Source organism: Carassius auratus, chromosome 17 (assembly GCF_003368295.1).
Source record: "Carassius auratus strain Wakin chromosome 17, ASM336829v1, whole genome shotgun sequence".
NCBI lineage: Eukaryota > Metazoa > Chordata > Actinopteri > Cypriniformes > Cyprinidae > Carassius > Carassius auratus.
The window spans coordinates 17,488,583-17,505,675 of record NC_039259.1 but is presented as its reverse complement, the minus strand read 5'-3'; the positions used below and the strand labels follow the sequence as shown (position 1 = coordinate 17,505,675).

At 34.1% G+C, this 17,093-nt stretch overlaps 1 protein-coding gene across 1 annotated transcript in view; it reads left to right on the top strand.

The window, feature by feature from the left end:
- The first annotated feature begins 323 nt into the window (after positions 1 to 323).
- crybg1a (crystallin beta-gamma domain containing 1a) overlaps positions 324 to 17,093 on the top strand; it is a 39,592-nt gene continuing 22,822 nt past the window's right edge. Inside the window, 2 exon segments of the mRNA XM_026286120.1 lie at positions 324 to 829; positions 15,735 to 15,882. Coding sequence (XP_026141905.1) covers positions 528 to 829; positions 15,735 to 15,882 — 450 coding nt within the window. The 5' untranslated portion in view covers positions 324 to 527.

Below are 17,093 nucleotides of genomic sequence, written 5' to 3'. Positions count from 1 at the left end.
GTTAATTTATTTTAAAATATTAAGACGCATGACCACAAGGAGACGCTATAACCTTCTTTCCATAAAAAAAACAACAATTGTCTCACGCTGGAAATTGTGGAAATTAATTAATTAAGCAGTGTAAATTAACGATAGAACATTCAGAACAAACAATGATATATATATATATATATATATATATATATATATTATTTATATTATGTATGTATGTAATATGTTATTGTTATTTTTTATTGTATTTATTTATTTGTAACTGATTTTCGTGAGGTTTTACAGCTCAGACCAGTTTTGGTCTATCAGAAAGACGTTAACAAGGGAAACGTTTACACTGAGTTCAAAGCTGAAGTGCGCGCTCCGCCCAATATACGCTCCCGCGAGCTTCAGGTCAGGAGCGCGTGAATAACGAGCCTCCAGCACGCGCCAAACAATCCGTGCGCATTTCAAACTTTCAGTTTTGACACTTTCGGAAGACCAAAGGTATACTTCACCTTTGTTTATGTCGGGTAAAGACTCCACGAAAGAAAACCATGAGCATATCAAAGTCCAAAATTAAGAAACTGTTTGGGAAGTCGAAGAGCTTCGATAAGGAAGGCAGGGATGCTGACAGAACTGAGGGTCAGATGGGCACTCCACCAGAAGACGACCAAGTGAGTCTCAGAAGTTCGGCCATGACTTTACCATCGAGCCCGAGAGATGTCACCTCATTCCCGGACTCACTGCCCACCAGCCCCAGCGAGAAGAAGAAGAAACGCTTCCCGACCTGGAGGTCCAAAAAGAGGAATAAAGATAAAGAGTTTCTCAGTAATACCGGAGAAATGTTCAACCACAGGCGAGTGATCTGTCCTCTCATTTCTAATGCGTGTTCCCCTGAATATCTGTCATGGGAATTTGTGAATGAGCACCATATGCTGTCATCTCTCCTTAATTTCACACCACCGATGTTATTTGGTGTGTTTTAGAAGGGTTTTTAACACTTTTTTAACTTGGTGAGACTGGGAGAACATCTTAAACCATCTAAGGCTGTTTTTTTTTTCAAAAGGTTGTTTAATTTTAATGCTATTATTGATTTAGTAGCACTTTAGGGTAGAGTAGGGTGACGTTCTTTTAACAAGTCATTATCAAAACGGTCAGTTAATCGTATGCTCACAACTTTGATTGATGTATTCATATTTTAATTTGTGTTAATCTCAAAACCTGTCAAGAACAGTCATATTTCAGCGTACATTAGAACGAAATAAGTTATAATTTGCATAAAGACAATGCCATGCTGCAGCAGTTATTCAAAAATTAAACACTGAAACATTATTTGAATCATGACAATTAAGCTCCTCCTTCCTCATGACCATTATTTTAACAATGTCTCATTCACATTGTGTAAAATTGTAAAATAATTTACTGACTGTGAGATGTGTGTGTGTATGTGTGTGTGTGTGTGTGTATATATATATATATATATATATATATATATATATATATATATACCACAAAACCAGTCATAAACGTCAATATTTTGAAATGAAGATTTATATGCCACCTGAAAGGTGAATAAATAAGCTTTCAATTGATGTATGGTTTGTTAGAATAGAACAATATTTGGCTGAGATACAACTATTTGAATATCTGGAATCTGAGGGTGCAAAAAACATCTAAATATTGAGAAAATCACCTTTAAAATTGTCTAAATTAAGTACTTAGAAATGCATATTACTAATCAAAAATTAAGTTTAGATATAGGCCAATTTATGATAGGAAATTTACAAAATATATTCATGTAACATGATCTTTATTCTTTACTTTTCATCCTAAATGGCATAAAATAAAAATTTAGAATTTTGACCCATTGATACAGTGTATTGTTGGCTATTGCTACAAATACCTATCTCCGGACTGGCCGACTGATCAGAGCATCCCTAATTGGTTTGGTAAATATGAACAAAGAACCCTGTGAAAATAATTCTGCATTGTTAATCCTTTTGATATTTATTTCAAAATATTCACAAAAACTTAACCTTTCATTGAAATAAAACAATTCAAAATGGGGGGGGGGTATCATTATCAAATGTTTTTCTCAAATTCACGCTGGCCAAAAGTATATATACTACTTTTATTGTTTTTTAAATCTAGTGGCCTAAGACTTTTGCAGTGTGTATGCACACACACACACACACGTTTGTTTTTGTGAAAAGTGGGGACATCCCATAGGCGTAATGGTTTTACTGTACAAACTGTATATTTCTATGGCCTACACCAACCCTACACCTAAACCTAACCCTCACAGGAAAGTTTGTGCATTTTTACTTTCTCAAAAAAAACTCATTCTGTATGATTTATAAGCATTTTGAAAAATGGGGACATGGGTTATGTCCTCATAAGTCACCCTCTCCTTGTAATACCTGTGTCATACCCATGTCATTATACAGAGTCGTGTCCTGATATGTCACAAAAACACACACACACACACACAAACAAAATAATCATAAGTTATAAGAATATACTAAAAATGATTTTGAATATACAGAAATATTGTAAATGACAAATAAATATGTACAAAAATGCATTATATTTATTTTCGGATGATTACATTTCATATTCCTAAACAGGCTACATTTATATGACATGTGCCGTGGGAATATCTTATTAGAATAATTGTATCACTTATTTAATGCAGACAATGTGAACTTTTATTCAGTGTTTGTTTAGTGGTTACACGATATTGACATTTTATACATAAGTACCACTGATCTAATTTGTATGTAGTTTATTGTATGTATGTAGACATGGATTTAAAAATGGTGATATAGTGGACTGCTAGGTCAGATGTGTATAGTTGCATAGTGAAGACAATAGGTGGACATCCTGTACATATTTCAGAACCGTATACCATAACACAGTGGAAAGATAGTATGTCATCTATTTAAGCTCTCACAGCACTGCTGCGTCTGTACTGAGCTGATCAGCCTGTTTGACTCTTGGGTTTTGTTTTAAGATGTGCTACATCACTACTTGCCAAAGGCTAATTACCTTCCATTGAGCCAGTGCTTAAAACACTCTTTATTCCTCCCCAAACAATCCCACAATTCCAGCAAGGCTCCGTCTGTGTTCAACAATCAAGGGTTTGGACACAAAAGCAGGATCTGACAAGAATCAGATTCAGCAGTGTTCATTATAGTCCCACTCTTGATTTATTTTCATCTTGCGTAATCACATTTAAGCTTTGTTTGATTTGATGTAGAGAGCATGTTGTTAAATAGACAAACATGCTTCTGTCTTTTCAAGTGGAAAGATTTAGCTTGACTTGTTTAGCCCTTACCTTTGTCTTACATAGCAGGTTTTTTCCTGCACAAGTTGGATGCTTTTTTAGTTTAACTGACTCACATGTGATTAAGTAGCTAGTACAATAAAGGAATCTTTCATAGAATTTTGTGATCTGTTCTTTCCAGATTACATGTGAACGCAGAAGCTTAAGTTCATCCCAGCTAACTGGATGTTCTCAGAACTTTCGCTAACATTCTGGCAAGGTTCTTTCAAAGTTGTGAGCAGTATTTTTGAAGATCTTTCTGCCATGTTACTATAATTTTCCACTACACTGAATTCTCAATGAGGCTGTTAAACTGAATTTATGATCATACGAATAAACAAAATAATGCTTGGCATCACTGCAGGAAGTAGAAACGGGTTCAGTTGGATCGACGACTTTCAGTCACCAGACTAAATGCTTTTCAATGTATTTTTCTGTTGCACTTGTCGCAGAACCAGTTTAATCCTTAACAAAATAGAAAAGTTTGTTTTGTGTTTAATCTTAAATAAGCATACTGATATAAGTGATATGTCGCCTTACTTTCATAACAGATGATGTAAGAGAGACAAAATAGCAGCCTTATTTGATTTGACTGTAGATTATTACATACATTATTTGTTAAAGGCAAATATTAAAGGAAGTATTGCTGTCCCTGACCACAGCTGAAGAATACTAGCGAGAATTTCCTTCTACCGTAGGCAAGAGTCACAGCCTTCAGAACAAAGAGTATTACAGTATCTTCAAAACACGTGTGTTGTCCACACATATGTCTATTTATAGAGCCAATTATATTTATTACACTGAATTTATGAATTGACAAATGTAATGATTCATCAGCCAATTTGCTCAGTTATTGTTAATTTAACTAGCATCGAGTCAGTGTACAAACAGAACACTTACTATTTCTGTCTTTAGGTTGTAGTCAACAAAGTACAACACACATTTGTAAAGAAGGGATTCATCTTCCAAACACTAAATGAACTAAAAGGCTCTGAAAAAAAATATGTGAGATTGAGGATCACCTGTACAACATAGGCAAATTACGTACATGAAATGAAGAACACATTCACAGTTGGCAACACTAAGTGTTTGAGAATGTAAAGTGGCCCACAGCAGCTTTGTTAGCCTTTTCAGGATATTAAAAAGTCAAGCCAAACGGTTTAGGATCAAACTTTGTGGAAACACTGATCAGATGGAAATGAGAGCTGCTTAAAGTTGCCTGAGGGCAGGGCGTATGCGTTTGTGAGTGTGTGTGTGTGTGTGTTGCAGGCAGGTGGGGGTTGAGAAAAATCTAGCTCTTCGTAACGATGACTGATATTGCTGGAAGCTTTGTTGACATGACATAAACTTGCTCAGAGAACTCACGCTGGTTTTACTACTCCTAGATGTAGTGTTTTTATACAGAGGTGATGTTTGCCATTCCCAAACCTAAACCTAATCATCATATAAACCTGTTTATATCAGTAGATTTAAAACATAACTTGCCAATAAAGCTTATATATATATATATATATATATATATATATATATATATTATTTTAATATAGATTTTGCATTTGACCAAAATGATTGCGAATTCATTTTCGTATTAATTTTTTAGTTGCCGTTGTTTACAGTGTATATTTGAAACAGAGTTTGGCAATAAAAATCTTTGTTGTAAGGGTGATTTGATTTATGAACTGTTTAAATGGGCAAGTTCAGATGTCCTTACAAGTCTGTTTTTGACATGCTTCTCTACATTTGTGAGGCCCTCATGAGAAAAGCCAAACCTCTACAGTGTGTTAAGCAAGAATCCTGCATGGATGGATCTCAGCAGAGTAATTGTTAGCATTGCCAAGATTTCTTCTAAAACTGGCATATATTAGAAAGCCGTGGAGGAGCAGTGACTCACTGTGGTTGGCAAACATCTGGATATGCAACACTGAAAACGGTTTTGTAAAGCAGAAATAAAAGTGTTTTTTTTCCACTCAGAACAGTCATAGATGAGTTTTAAGCATGAACATTGGTCTTCCTTTTATTTTCTCTATATTTCCCCATTGTTTTAGCGCTTGTCTTTAATGATACAATCTTTTTTGCCTGAAGCACCTTTACAGTATGTGTTTGTATTCAGTTGACACATTTCAGGGGTTCTTTCCAGATTTGGCATGATAAATGACTCAGGTTTCTCCTTTTAATTTACCGCTGCCAAGGAAACAAAAAAAATAAAAAATAAATAAACAACAGTATAGTGCTGACTTTCTTTTTCTTTTTGATGGAATACTTGACTTTTTTTAATGCATCCAAGAAAATATACAATAATATTTTACTGGTAACACTTTAGAAAAAAACTTATTAACATTAAAGAATGTCATACAGTAACACTGAAAACATACTTTTATTCAAAACATATACTTGTATTTATGTTTGATTCAATTGTAAAAAAATATATTATGTACTATTATGCACCCTTTATGGGTGAATAAGGTACTAAACTGAAAGTGACATGACATACAGCCAAGTATGTTGTGACCCATGGTGAATTCATGCTCTGCATTTCACCCATCCAAAGTGCACACACACAGCAGTGAACACACACACAAACCATGAACACACACCCGGAGCAGTGGGCAGCCATTTATGCTGCGGCACCCGGGGAGCAGTTGGGGGTTCGGTGCCTTGCTCAAGGGCACCTAAGTCTTGGTATTGAAGGTGGGGAGAGCACTGTACAATCACACCCTGAGACTCGAACTCACAACCTTTAGATTATGATTCCAAATGTCTAACCATTAGACAACGACTTCACCCCTAAAGTGAACATATTGAAAAGTTACTGTCCCAGTGACAGGTTTTGTACATTTTCTTCTGAGATTATAAAATGTTACCATTTTATTTTATTGGAGGAAAAAAATCAAACGTACATGCAACCTTTTATTTTGTTGGCATGCCACTGACAATGAGATGGTTAATGTTTCGATCATAACAGACCACCAGTTCTTCACTTCTGGTATCTGTATATATAATAAGTTGGGGAAAGTGCTGGAGGGTTTCTATCTTGACATTTGCCCCTCTATTTGTCTGAAAAGCTCTTTGTCTTGGGCTGCTCTGCATGTTCCTATAAGCACACAGACTCATACTGCAGGAATGTGCAAAGAGTGATTGGGAAATGACCTAGTGAGCCAGATAAAACAGAAGCTGATTGCTCCTTCACATTGCAGTCTTTATAATAATGCTTTTCATATATTTGTCCATGTCCGATCATCGGCTGTGAGTTAATAAAGGTTCCTAATTTAACCAGGGAAACCAGTTCTGAAGTTGTTCTTTTTCTTTGAATACAGTTTATTATATTACCTGTGACCTTCGAGGGGAATGACTTAAAATCTGATTCAACAGCACCTTTTGTAATAGCAATAATAATAATAAAGGAAGGCTTAAAAGCTGGAAGTTATTATCTCTAACCTCAGCGGGCGACAGTTGACACTATTCAGATTGTTTGCAACAATCTTTTTAAAGACATGAGAAAACAGCTTTGTAAGCTCAGTTGTAATGATGCACCTTTTTATTCTCTGGCATATCATTGACATAAAGTTCTAACTTCTTTTATAATTTGTAAATGATGCTTTTGCTATTTCAAGTTCATTTATGGTTCTTTTTGATGTAACTTGCTACTGATATTTTAATCTTGTAATTTCTTCCCTTATCAAGCATATTTGTGTCTTATCTTTATGTGAATATAAGGTTTCTGAAATGACACATTACGTGATCTGTTTAGAGGAATTACACGATCCCTGAGAGGAGTTTCAACCAGTCCAGACACATTTCTCAGAAAACTGACTGAATAAAGCCTCAAAGCTTGTTAGAGGCTCAAATTGTGTTCCAGCTCTGGGGGGTCTAGCCCAAGGGGTTGAAACACAAACAATGGAAATTCAAATCAATAATGTTTTTTTCCAGCATAATGTAGCCTAAGTAAAATTGTAGTAGTGACGATTCTCTGTTGAATGTAATCATGCATTGACTACGACAATTTACAGTGAATAAAAAATAACTTCTAGTATGTAAGAAATGCCTTTATTCAGTGCAATGGTAATTATAGTCATTTAACTACATCTACAATAATAAATCAAGAGATTTGTTAAATGATTTGTTTCTTTACTGTCATAATGTGAAGATGAGAATCCAATTGTGTCTGTCCCATTCTGTAAATACCTCACAACCTATATTTTGCACTTACCAATTAATCACTGATCAAAGGATTGATAAAAAAAATTGTGGTATCTCAGGGAAGATGTCATTCAAATTTTTCCAAAAGAACCTTAGTGTGAATAACATTTTAATAATATAAAGAACTTTTTGTGGAATGGAAAGATCAGTGAATGTAAAGGTTCTTGATGGAATCAATGATGCCACTTAAAGAACCATTACTTTAAGAGCGTATCAAGGGTGGAAAGCCATTTAGTTTGTTTCATAATTCTGTTACTGACAACCCATACTAGGTTATAAACCAAAAAAAATTGTTGTTTTCCATATTCTGAATGTGTTTGGCATGAATGTTGGCATTGTATGTATTTCAGATGCTTTACAAAACACCTGAGAGAAAATACTCATATTTTCTGTAAGAAATGTATGTCACTTGATTCTCAGATTCATTGTATTGCATTCTATGCAGTTTGCATTAAATCAGGTTTTATTGAGGATATCAACCCAACATCCTGAGGGGAGACTCAGTGGCATCCATCACGTAATGAATTCAAAACCAAAAACTGAAACATTCTAAAAGACACATAATCCCAGGTAGATGAAGGCAGACACAGGGAGACGTGTGTTAACAGGAAAGATACTGAAAGGAATTAGCTTGCGAGGCTTAGGAACTCAAACTACACATATATTTGACATGGTTCAGGCTACTGACTGTTTTTGTACTGTGTGTATGTGAGAGGATTAGTAAGGTAACACAATGACTTTCTTTAAAACTGTGATATGAAAAAGAAGACTTGACTGTGGTTTTTGTACTGCGTGTATGTGAGAGGATTAGTAAAGTAGCAGTATGACTTTCTTTTAAGCTATAATTTAAAATGAAAGCGGTCAGAATATCACTGTTAAACAAACAGTGGAACCAGCTGTTGCAAAATGTTTTTCAAGTACCTTGGAGTGCCATATAAAATAATACAAGTGCAATATTATATAAATATGTCATAGGTTCGCCCACAGCACAGTCATTAAGACTCAAAACTTTAGTGTTATCATTAATATTACCATAACCAATATCACAACAATTCACCTTTAAACTCATTTATTTTAATGAGACACCTAAACACCTAAACCTACTACCTATATTCCAGAAGTGTCAGTTACATAAATGATCAAATAAGTAATATAGAAATTACTAAATATCATAAGTATTGTAAAAAAAATTATAAATAAATAAATCATCTAAACTTCTAGCATTATAGGTAAATCTCAAGAATTTTAAGAATTTAAGAATTTACTTAAGAATTTTCTTAAGTAAAATTCTTGAAAAAGTTGTGGCTTCACAACTTACTTAACTTACTTAAATGCTAATGGCCTTTTTTTAACCTTTTCAGTCAGGATTTCATTCATCACATAGCACTGAAACTGCTCTTTTTCGTGTGTTAATGTCATTCTTCTGTCTATGGATTCTGGGTTAATAAACGTCTTGATTCTTCTAGATCTAAGCTCGCATTTTACACAGTCTGCCATGAAATACTCATTTCTTGTGATTCTGATATCGGTATCATTGGTTTAGCTCTTTCCTGGCTCATTTCCTACATCAGCAATAGGAAATATTATGTCACTATACAAGAGTATAAATCTGTCAATGCTCCAGTCTCACAGGGTGTTCCTCAAGGTTAAGTTCTTGGCCTACTTCTGTTTATCATTTATATATGTCCACTTGCTGACATTTTACACCTGTATGGACTTCAGTTTCATTGCTATTCTAATGACATTCAGATTTACCTAACCAGCTCTGATAGGCCATCATTGCCTGACTCATGCATCATGGATATCAAGCAATGGATGTCTTTGAGTTTTCTTAAACTAAATAATAACAAAATGGAAATTCTAATAATTGGCTCAGTTACATCAGTCAGAAGGATGGACCTGTCCTGTGAAATTGATGGGGTTCATGTTAAGACTTCTCTTCTGTTTTTAATCTAGGGCTGAATGATTTTGGAAAATAATGTAATTGCGATTTAATGTGCAATTGTTTTTATAGCTCTTTATGTTCTGTATTATTCAACAAAGACAAGCTAAAAAATCATTGTATAATACGACCAACTCAATATTAGATAGATTAAACAGAAATGTTCTTTTCTGTAGGCCAGGCCTATGTCACGATGAAATTAGGTGATGCATGAATTGATATGAGTGACATTTTACAATCACAGTAGTATATTGACTGATTTGTTGAACTTCCAACCTTGGAAGCATGTAATAATTATGACAACATAAAGGACAAATCACACAAACTAAGGTAGATAGCAGAAAAAAACAAATCTGTTGCTTTACCACACTATTTTAGGTAATTCAAAGTTACTGTAATAAACATATGTAAACATGTGGACTGCACTTTTTACTTTTACTTTGAACTTTTTTAGTTGTACCATATAATTTCATTAAACATGAAAAATATATGCTTTTTATGTTAATGAACTATGGAATTCTCTACCCCTTACACTTTGAGATATATATTCTTTGTCAACCTTCAAGACTCTTTTTAATATGTATTTTGGATAATATGGCTATATGTGGCCTTATGTGTCTGTCTATGTGGGTGTGTAAATATCTTGAATAGCGTTATGGGCTATGGAGAGGTGCTATATAAATAAAACTTCTACTTCTTCTTAATTATATTTTACTTTTAATAAATACATTTTATTAAATATTTATGCAAGTTTTTTATGTATATCTTTCTTGGTAGCCTTGGTATCAGTAATATCAGGGAGAGTTACACCAAATACATATTCACTGATGTTATATAATGACATTCTCTTCTTTCCTCTTTTGTTTCTTCTCTCTTTTTCTCTCTCTCCATCCGAAGCTCTTTGTCATGGCCTTCATTTGTTTGTGATGACAGGTGAATCAGTTTAGAATCTGTTATGTAAAGAATATCATGGCTGTACATCTGCCACAGTGGACATTTACATTTAACAAGCCTCTTCGCTTCATTACCACAGAAAAATACTTCTGTCTTTGTTACAATAATCATTTAAAAAGAACAATAGATTCAATGTTTTCAAAATAAGGTGTGCAACCAACCAGGCCACATTGTATTAATAACATCACCATATTTAGTGTAACCTTTGAGTGTGTGTGTGGGTGTGTGTAAAATTTATGGTAGCTTCAGATCATTTTGTTCAATGGAAGCCCAAGATAAAAACAAGGGTGAGACCTTTTGGTCTTATTACCGCTCTTTAGAAACACAAATCATCCCTATAGTGGCAGGCAGCTCAGCATCTCACATTGTGAAGTGATTCAGAGTTGCCTGTTATGATGCAATGCTTTAATGCGGTTTTCAAAAATATTCTTATGTACACTCTTGCTGATATTCAAGGAAAACAACCACTGTTTAAAATTGTGTTCAAAGTTCTTGCAGCACCTGCCAATACTGAGTGAAATTAATACATTTTTTATTTGATTATTATCATGTTGCCTGGTGTCTTTCCATGCATGGTTTTCCACATCCTGTATCCTGAAATTCAGGAATACACTGGAAGCATTTGACACTCTGTATGCGATGTTTGCTCTGTTTTATGTGATGAAGGGGTGTGGCTCTGATAATACTGTGTGCAACGGCTCATCATGTGTAATTTGTCTCATTCTTGTGTATTCAGTTGTTTTGTCACCTGTACCATGAGGCCAAAAGATGCATCAGATGCGTCTCTGGTCACATCTATTGTTCCTAGTTATATTTAACTATTTGACCTTTTTTTTTTTAAAGGACAAAATCACCCAACTGAAAATAATTTGTTCACCTTCATGTCTTTGCAAACCAATATATTTTTCTTTCTTCTGTGTAATACAAATTAAGGAAATAATAATAAATAATAGCGTGTAGTCCATATAACGAATGTGAATGGGATCTGTCATCTAAAATTACAAAAAAGCAACGTAAAACCTGTCATTTAAACGACTTGAATGGCATTGAACACCTTGCATTTTGTTCCTTACACAGAGACATTGTATGGCTTGAAATATATTGCACGAGACATGTAGACAACATTTCTGATACCTTTATAGTGTTTTCTGACATTTTAAAGTTTAACAGTTTGGCTCTCCATTTACTTTTATTAAATAACACACATGGGCCAGTGTATTTCTCCTTTATGTTCCACAGAAGAAAGAATAGGGTCTAGGTCTGGAACAACTTCTGAATAAATAATGACATGGGTGTAATTTTGGGTGAACTGTCCCTTTAAATGCTCTTTTTAAAGTGTTCTGGATTTGTGCTAGTTGTTAATAAGTATGAAACATTGCAGACTATTGCTTTATTATAAGTGAGTCAGAAATAAGCTGGCTGGTGTTTATTTAGTCATTTTAGACACAACCATAACAGAAGACATAGACAACAAAAGGCACACTCTCTCAGATGATTGTAAACATGAACATAAAATGTGGACCTTGTACACAAAGGCATTGAGTTTCATTGTGTGCACACTCACACACAAAACTCTTTTATACACATGACCTGGACACACACACACTCTTATCTAGCAAAGAAACTGATGCAGCATGTCTATTTTCTATGTCTTTGGGGGTTGGTCAGAAAGCATGTGGATTTGGGTCAGAATGTCAGTGTTATGTAACAGTTAGGTGCGGCCCAGTGCTGCTGACGGAGCAGTGGTCTTAGTGGATATTAGCTCTCACAAATATTTTCTTGCTTGCTTGAAAGTAACCCTAACCCTAGATTTACAGTCCAAGTTTTATTGTTTCAGTGTCCTGTTGGTGAATTATTTTCCTCCAAAGATTTTGAATTATATTAGGTGATCAGAACTGCACTCACCTCAGTTGGAAGTAATTCATCCTTTTTTTTTTTGTCATCTGTATATTAGTGATAATCTTACAAAACACCAAAACTGAGCCTGATTTATTTTTGTTTATCTGTATAATAAAAATGTCATCAGTAGAAAATACAGATTCTTTATTGATTTTACGTTTACATAACAAAAACAACTTGTTATAGCGACACCAACTTATAACATAAACACTCTCTCTCTATATATATGTATGCATTCAGACAATCAACAAAAAATTATTAAATTAAATTAATCAGTTTAATCAGTTTAAGCTTTAGTAACTTTGTGCTTTTCTCAATTTTTATTATTTTTTTTCTTTTTTATTTATCTAGCTACATTTTTATCTCAGTTTTGTTTTACTGCCGTTGTCATTTTACTGCAGTATAATTATTATTTCAGTTCATTGCCAGGAAAACATTTCTCAATATTAAGTTTCAAAGCTTTCCATCTAATATTTTTATTTTATTTAAGCATTATGCCAATGAACAAATATTAATTTTAATAGTTTTAGTTTCACTGGCAGAAAAAATGGAAGAAAGATTACTAGAGCAGTAATGGAGATTTAACTTTTATATTTGAGCGTGAGACTGAAAAACAGTGCTTGGTTCAAACAGTTCAGTTTGGTTGCAGCATAAACAGCATTGGACTATTGTGCACAGAATGGGTTAAAGACACTGTTGGTGTGCACAGAATCATTAGCATAATTCCATAGAAAGCACAACAGATTTCCAGAGATTCAGATGTCTGTCATTCACAAAGCTCTGCCACTCCTGCATTTATTAAATATTTTATCTAAGTGATGAAAGATATTATTTATGACAGGGATAAATGCTGACTAGACACAAGTGACATGCTCTGATGTGATTGGGTGGAAGCTTGTTCTATTCATTAATAAGTTATTAACAAAATGATACTTTTAAGGAGGCTTGGGAGTTAGGATGAACAGATCATGTGTTTAATGACACAATCAAAATTTTATACTGTATGTGACAGATCAATACGCATTATATTATAAGTCACATACATTGGAAGCCAGGTGAGTTAGCTGAAGATAAGCTACTGTAGATCAGCAATTTCCTGTCAAGTGAATTTGAGTCAAAGTAACAGATTAGAGTCACAGTCTCGATATTTCAGAATTGTATGAATCTTGTTTTACATTCAGAATCTGTTGTAATGAGTCATCCTAAACGGATTGCTTGTTTACAAAAAAGACAGACAATTGACACTGCTGTTTATCACGTAAACAATAAACAAAATTCAGAATTCACTGAAATGACTCATTGATATCTGTAAATGACAAAATCTAGAACTGGTTATGGGTTTATTCAAATTAAATATGAAAAGCCACAGGTGTCTCAGGTTGTTTGCTTTAGCATCCATAGCCCTGAGATTATGGCTTCCTTTACTAACACACATGCCAGATCATGTATTTCGGCTTTTGCCCAGAGGGCTCAAACAGTCAGAGAGGAAACAGAAGTTTTAACCCCTTTTCAGCCTTAGCTTACAATATGAAGGATGTGTAACCTAAATAAAATATTATCTTCCTGGAAGTCTAACCTTGTGTAGTTTGTCAATGAGGCAGGGCTGTTGGATTGTATATAGAAACCAGAATATTATTAGCTCTTTATCGCATGTGACACCCTAACAGCTTAATTCATGTGAACTCTTTCAATGTGATGAGTCAAGCATGAACACTGGATTGTGGTCAGAACCACCCAGCTGATCAGACAAGCTGCAGGCAGAAGATCTGCGAGGCCCTCGCTTCAGAACCTGTCAAAGAACATTTTTGTGATTTCCGCCGAATGGCATTCAAGTATTGTTCATGCTGTGAAGTGTCTTTATGAAGTCAGCAAAGTCACTTGGATAAAATTTGGCAGTTTAATTGCTTTATTTTTTCAAAATTGCTAACAGTCGAATAAAAACATTTAATCTTTAATCATGAATTATTTGATCTTTTTTTTTTTTTTGCATAATGAGTCAAAGTGATTCCCAGAGCTTTTTTTCTGTGCCTGTAAGGTGTGCCATATCCCACACAAGATTCATATGGCAAGTGAAGACAAACACTAAAGGAAGAAGAAGAAGGCTATGGCAGACTTGTGCAACTAAGCAAAACTAATCTAAGCCTGCTCCCTGCTGGTTACTAGTTGCAAAAGGTTCAATTGTGCAACAGTGAACTTGCACAATACCTAGAGACCTTCATTCCAGGAGGGAAGCTCTTTTGACAACAAGATGACAGTTAATCAGTGAATTTTAATGTAGTGTATAAAGACCCCAATGATTATTCGGTCATTGTAAGCAAATTCTTAATATTGCATTTTAATGAACAGAGTGAACCGGACAAAAAATGCAAATGAAAGTTACCCCATGATTTACTCGCACTCAGACAATCCTCTGAATACAATTGGAGTTATATTTAAAAAGTTTCCTGTCTCTTCCAATCTTTATAAAATGTTAAATATGGATATTATCTTACAGAAACACATCGCTTTGTTCAGAAGGCATTTATTAACCCTCCTGTGTGGTGTGGAGTGGAGCACTTTTTATGATGGATGGACTCACTTTTGTGGGCTTCAAAATCTCAAAACCCATTCACATTTTTTGCTTATATATAACTCTGATCATATTCTCTTGAAAGAATAAAATCATATACACCTAGGGTGGCTTGAGGGTGAGTAAATCATTTTCATTTTTGGGTGAACAATCCCTTTAATATTTATTCTAAACCTGAAAACACAACACCACATTCTTCCAAGATATATTTGCAATACATTCACTTAATTAATTTGAATATTTATTACACAATGTGCTATAGTTATATTTATGTATAACCTGTGCCACATTTAATTATTTAAAAAAAAAACTATATTATCTCACTATTTTAACTTTTTTGTTTTAATTCTTAATTAAATTGTGCAAGTTTGTTTTTCTGTTTACACCACGGAGTAAAACAGGAAAGCAAAAAAAAAAAAAGGTAATTGTAACTTTTTATCTCACAATTCTGAACCTTTTTCTTGCAATTGCAAGATTATAACTGACAATCTGGACTTTTCTTTTCAGAGTTGTGAGTTTATATCACTCAATTCTGAAAAAAAAGAGATATGTTATGCACTCATAATTATGAGGAAAAGGTAAAAATTGTTAGATCGCAGTAACGTTTTAATTATTTATTTTATCATTACTTCCATAAAAATGTGACCTGGACATGTTCTTTCCTTATTATACAAATAGGATTTAGTGGTGAAATTCCTTTTAATTAATAAAAAAAAAAAGTATCTGTCAAGATAACATAGAAAAAAAGAATACTTTCTTATACATTCCCCCATATGATCTTTTGTGCTGATACTTTACCTTCCCATTGGAAACTAGGGCATCTGGGAGTGAGTCTTCTTTCAGACTACAGTAACAATTGGATCTCTGTTCTGCAGGAGTTTTGATCAGGTGAGCATCCAAACAGCGGACTATGTGATGACCGACACCTGCCCCACCCCTGTCCGCTCTCGGTCTAGTTCCACGCTAAGCCTGGATCTCGAATCACTTCAAGATCCATCTTCTCCCAAACGCAAACACAGGAAGGTAGGTGGAAATGTTCTGATCCAGGTAACTCTATCTGTCTTTCATCTGTTTGACTGTGGACCATGTGGAGTGGACATGAAATAGACATCACATGGGTGATACACCTTTTATTCCTTAGATAAAATACAGGTATTTAAATTCCTTCACTTTTTCATTTCCTGCTAAACAAAAAGAACATACTGATCTTAATTACATCACTAAAGTTTACTGAAAGGAAGATGAGCTAGACTGGATTTCCTATGCAGAGACTAATTTGCTTTAGCCTTGGGCAGCTGCTGCTCTTCTTTCATCAGAGGATCAGATTACAGCAGTCACAGCTCTCCGTACAACAAGGAAAACACTAACAAACGCTGGATTTGTTTTATGCGGTCCTTTTTTTAATTCTGCACAGTTGGTTTTTGTGGAAAACTCTCACTGGTCGAATCCTGTGTTCTGTTTCTTGTTCTATGGTTTAACTTCGTGAAAATATTTGGTAAATAGCAACTGGTGAGAAATCACACTAGATGTGTTAGATATACTTTTTTACAATCATTTTGTTTATAACAAAAAAGTTAAATGTTATTGAAATAAGTATATATCAGGTTATTTGTATTTATTTGACAGATGACCTGATCTGTTTCAGTTCCATTCATGATGTAAACTCCTTAAGAAGCCTGCAGAGGACAGCACACGCTTAACAACTGAGTGAACATCAGCTTAAAAAACTAGTACTAGTACTGTCTTTACCACAATAAACAGACATTTACAATTATAATTGAATATTTATAATAATTTATTTAATAATTACAAATTATATATGTAATATGTTAACGTAAAAAAATATAATAATTAAAGATTATACATATCATCTCAAAATCCTTTTATAAATTAGCAATATCGTTATACAAATATATACATTTTTACTTAATTTATATTTTTTGAATTCAAAAATGCATTCTGTGGGAATTTCATAGTCCACTTTAGTCACGTTGCTCATTAACTAAGCAATAGATCTCAAATGTTGGGTGTTTTTACTAAAGATTTCCATAACGACAGTTAAAATGAATTATACTGTTCAGTTTGACCTTCGGAGTTGACCGAAAGCTAAAGTCAAAGTCACACAATAGTTACATCAAACAAAGTTCTCAATAGCAGTCTCAAGGAGGGCTGGTCTTTCTGTTGTCCATAACAAAGAAAACTTCAAGGTTTTATTTCTCTTTGAATAACCATAT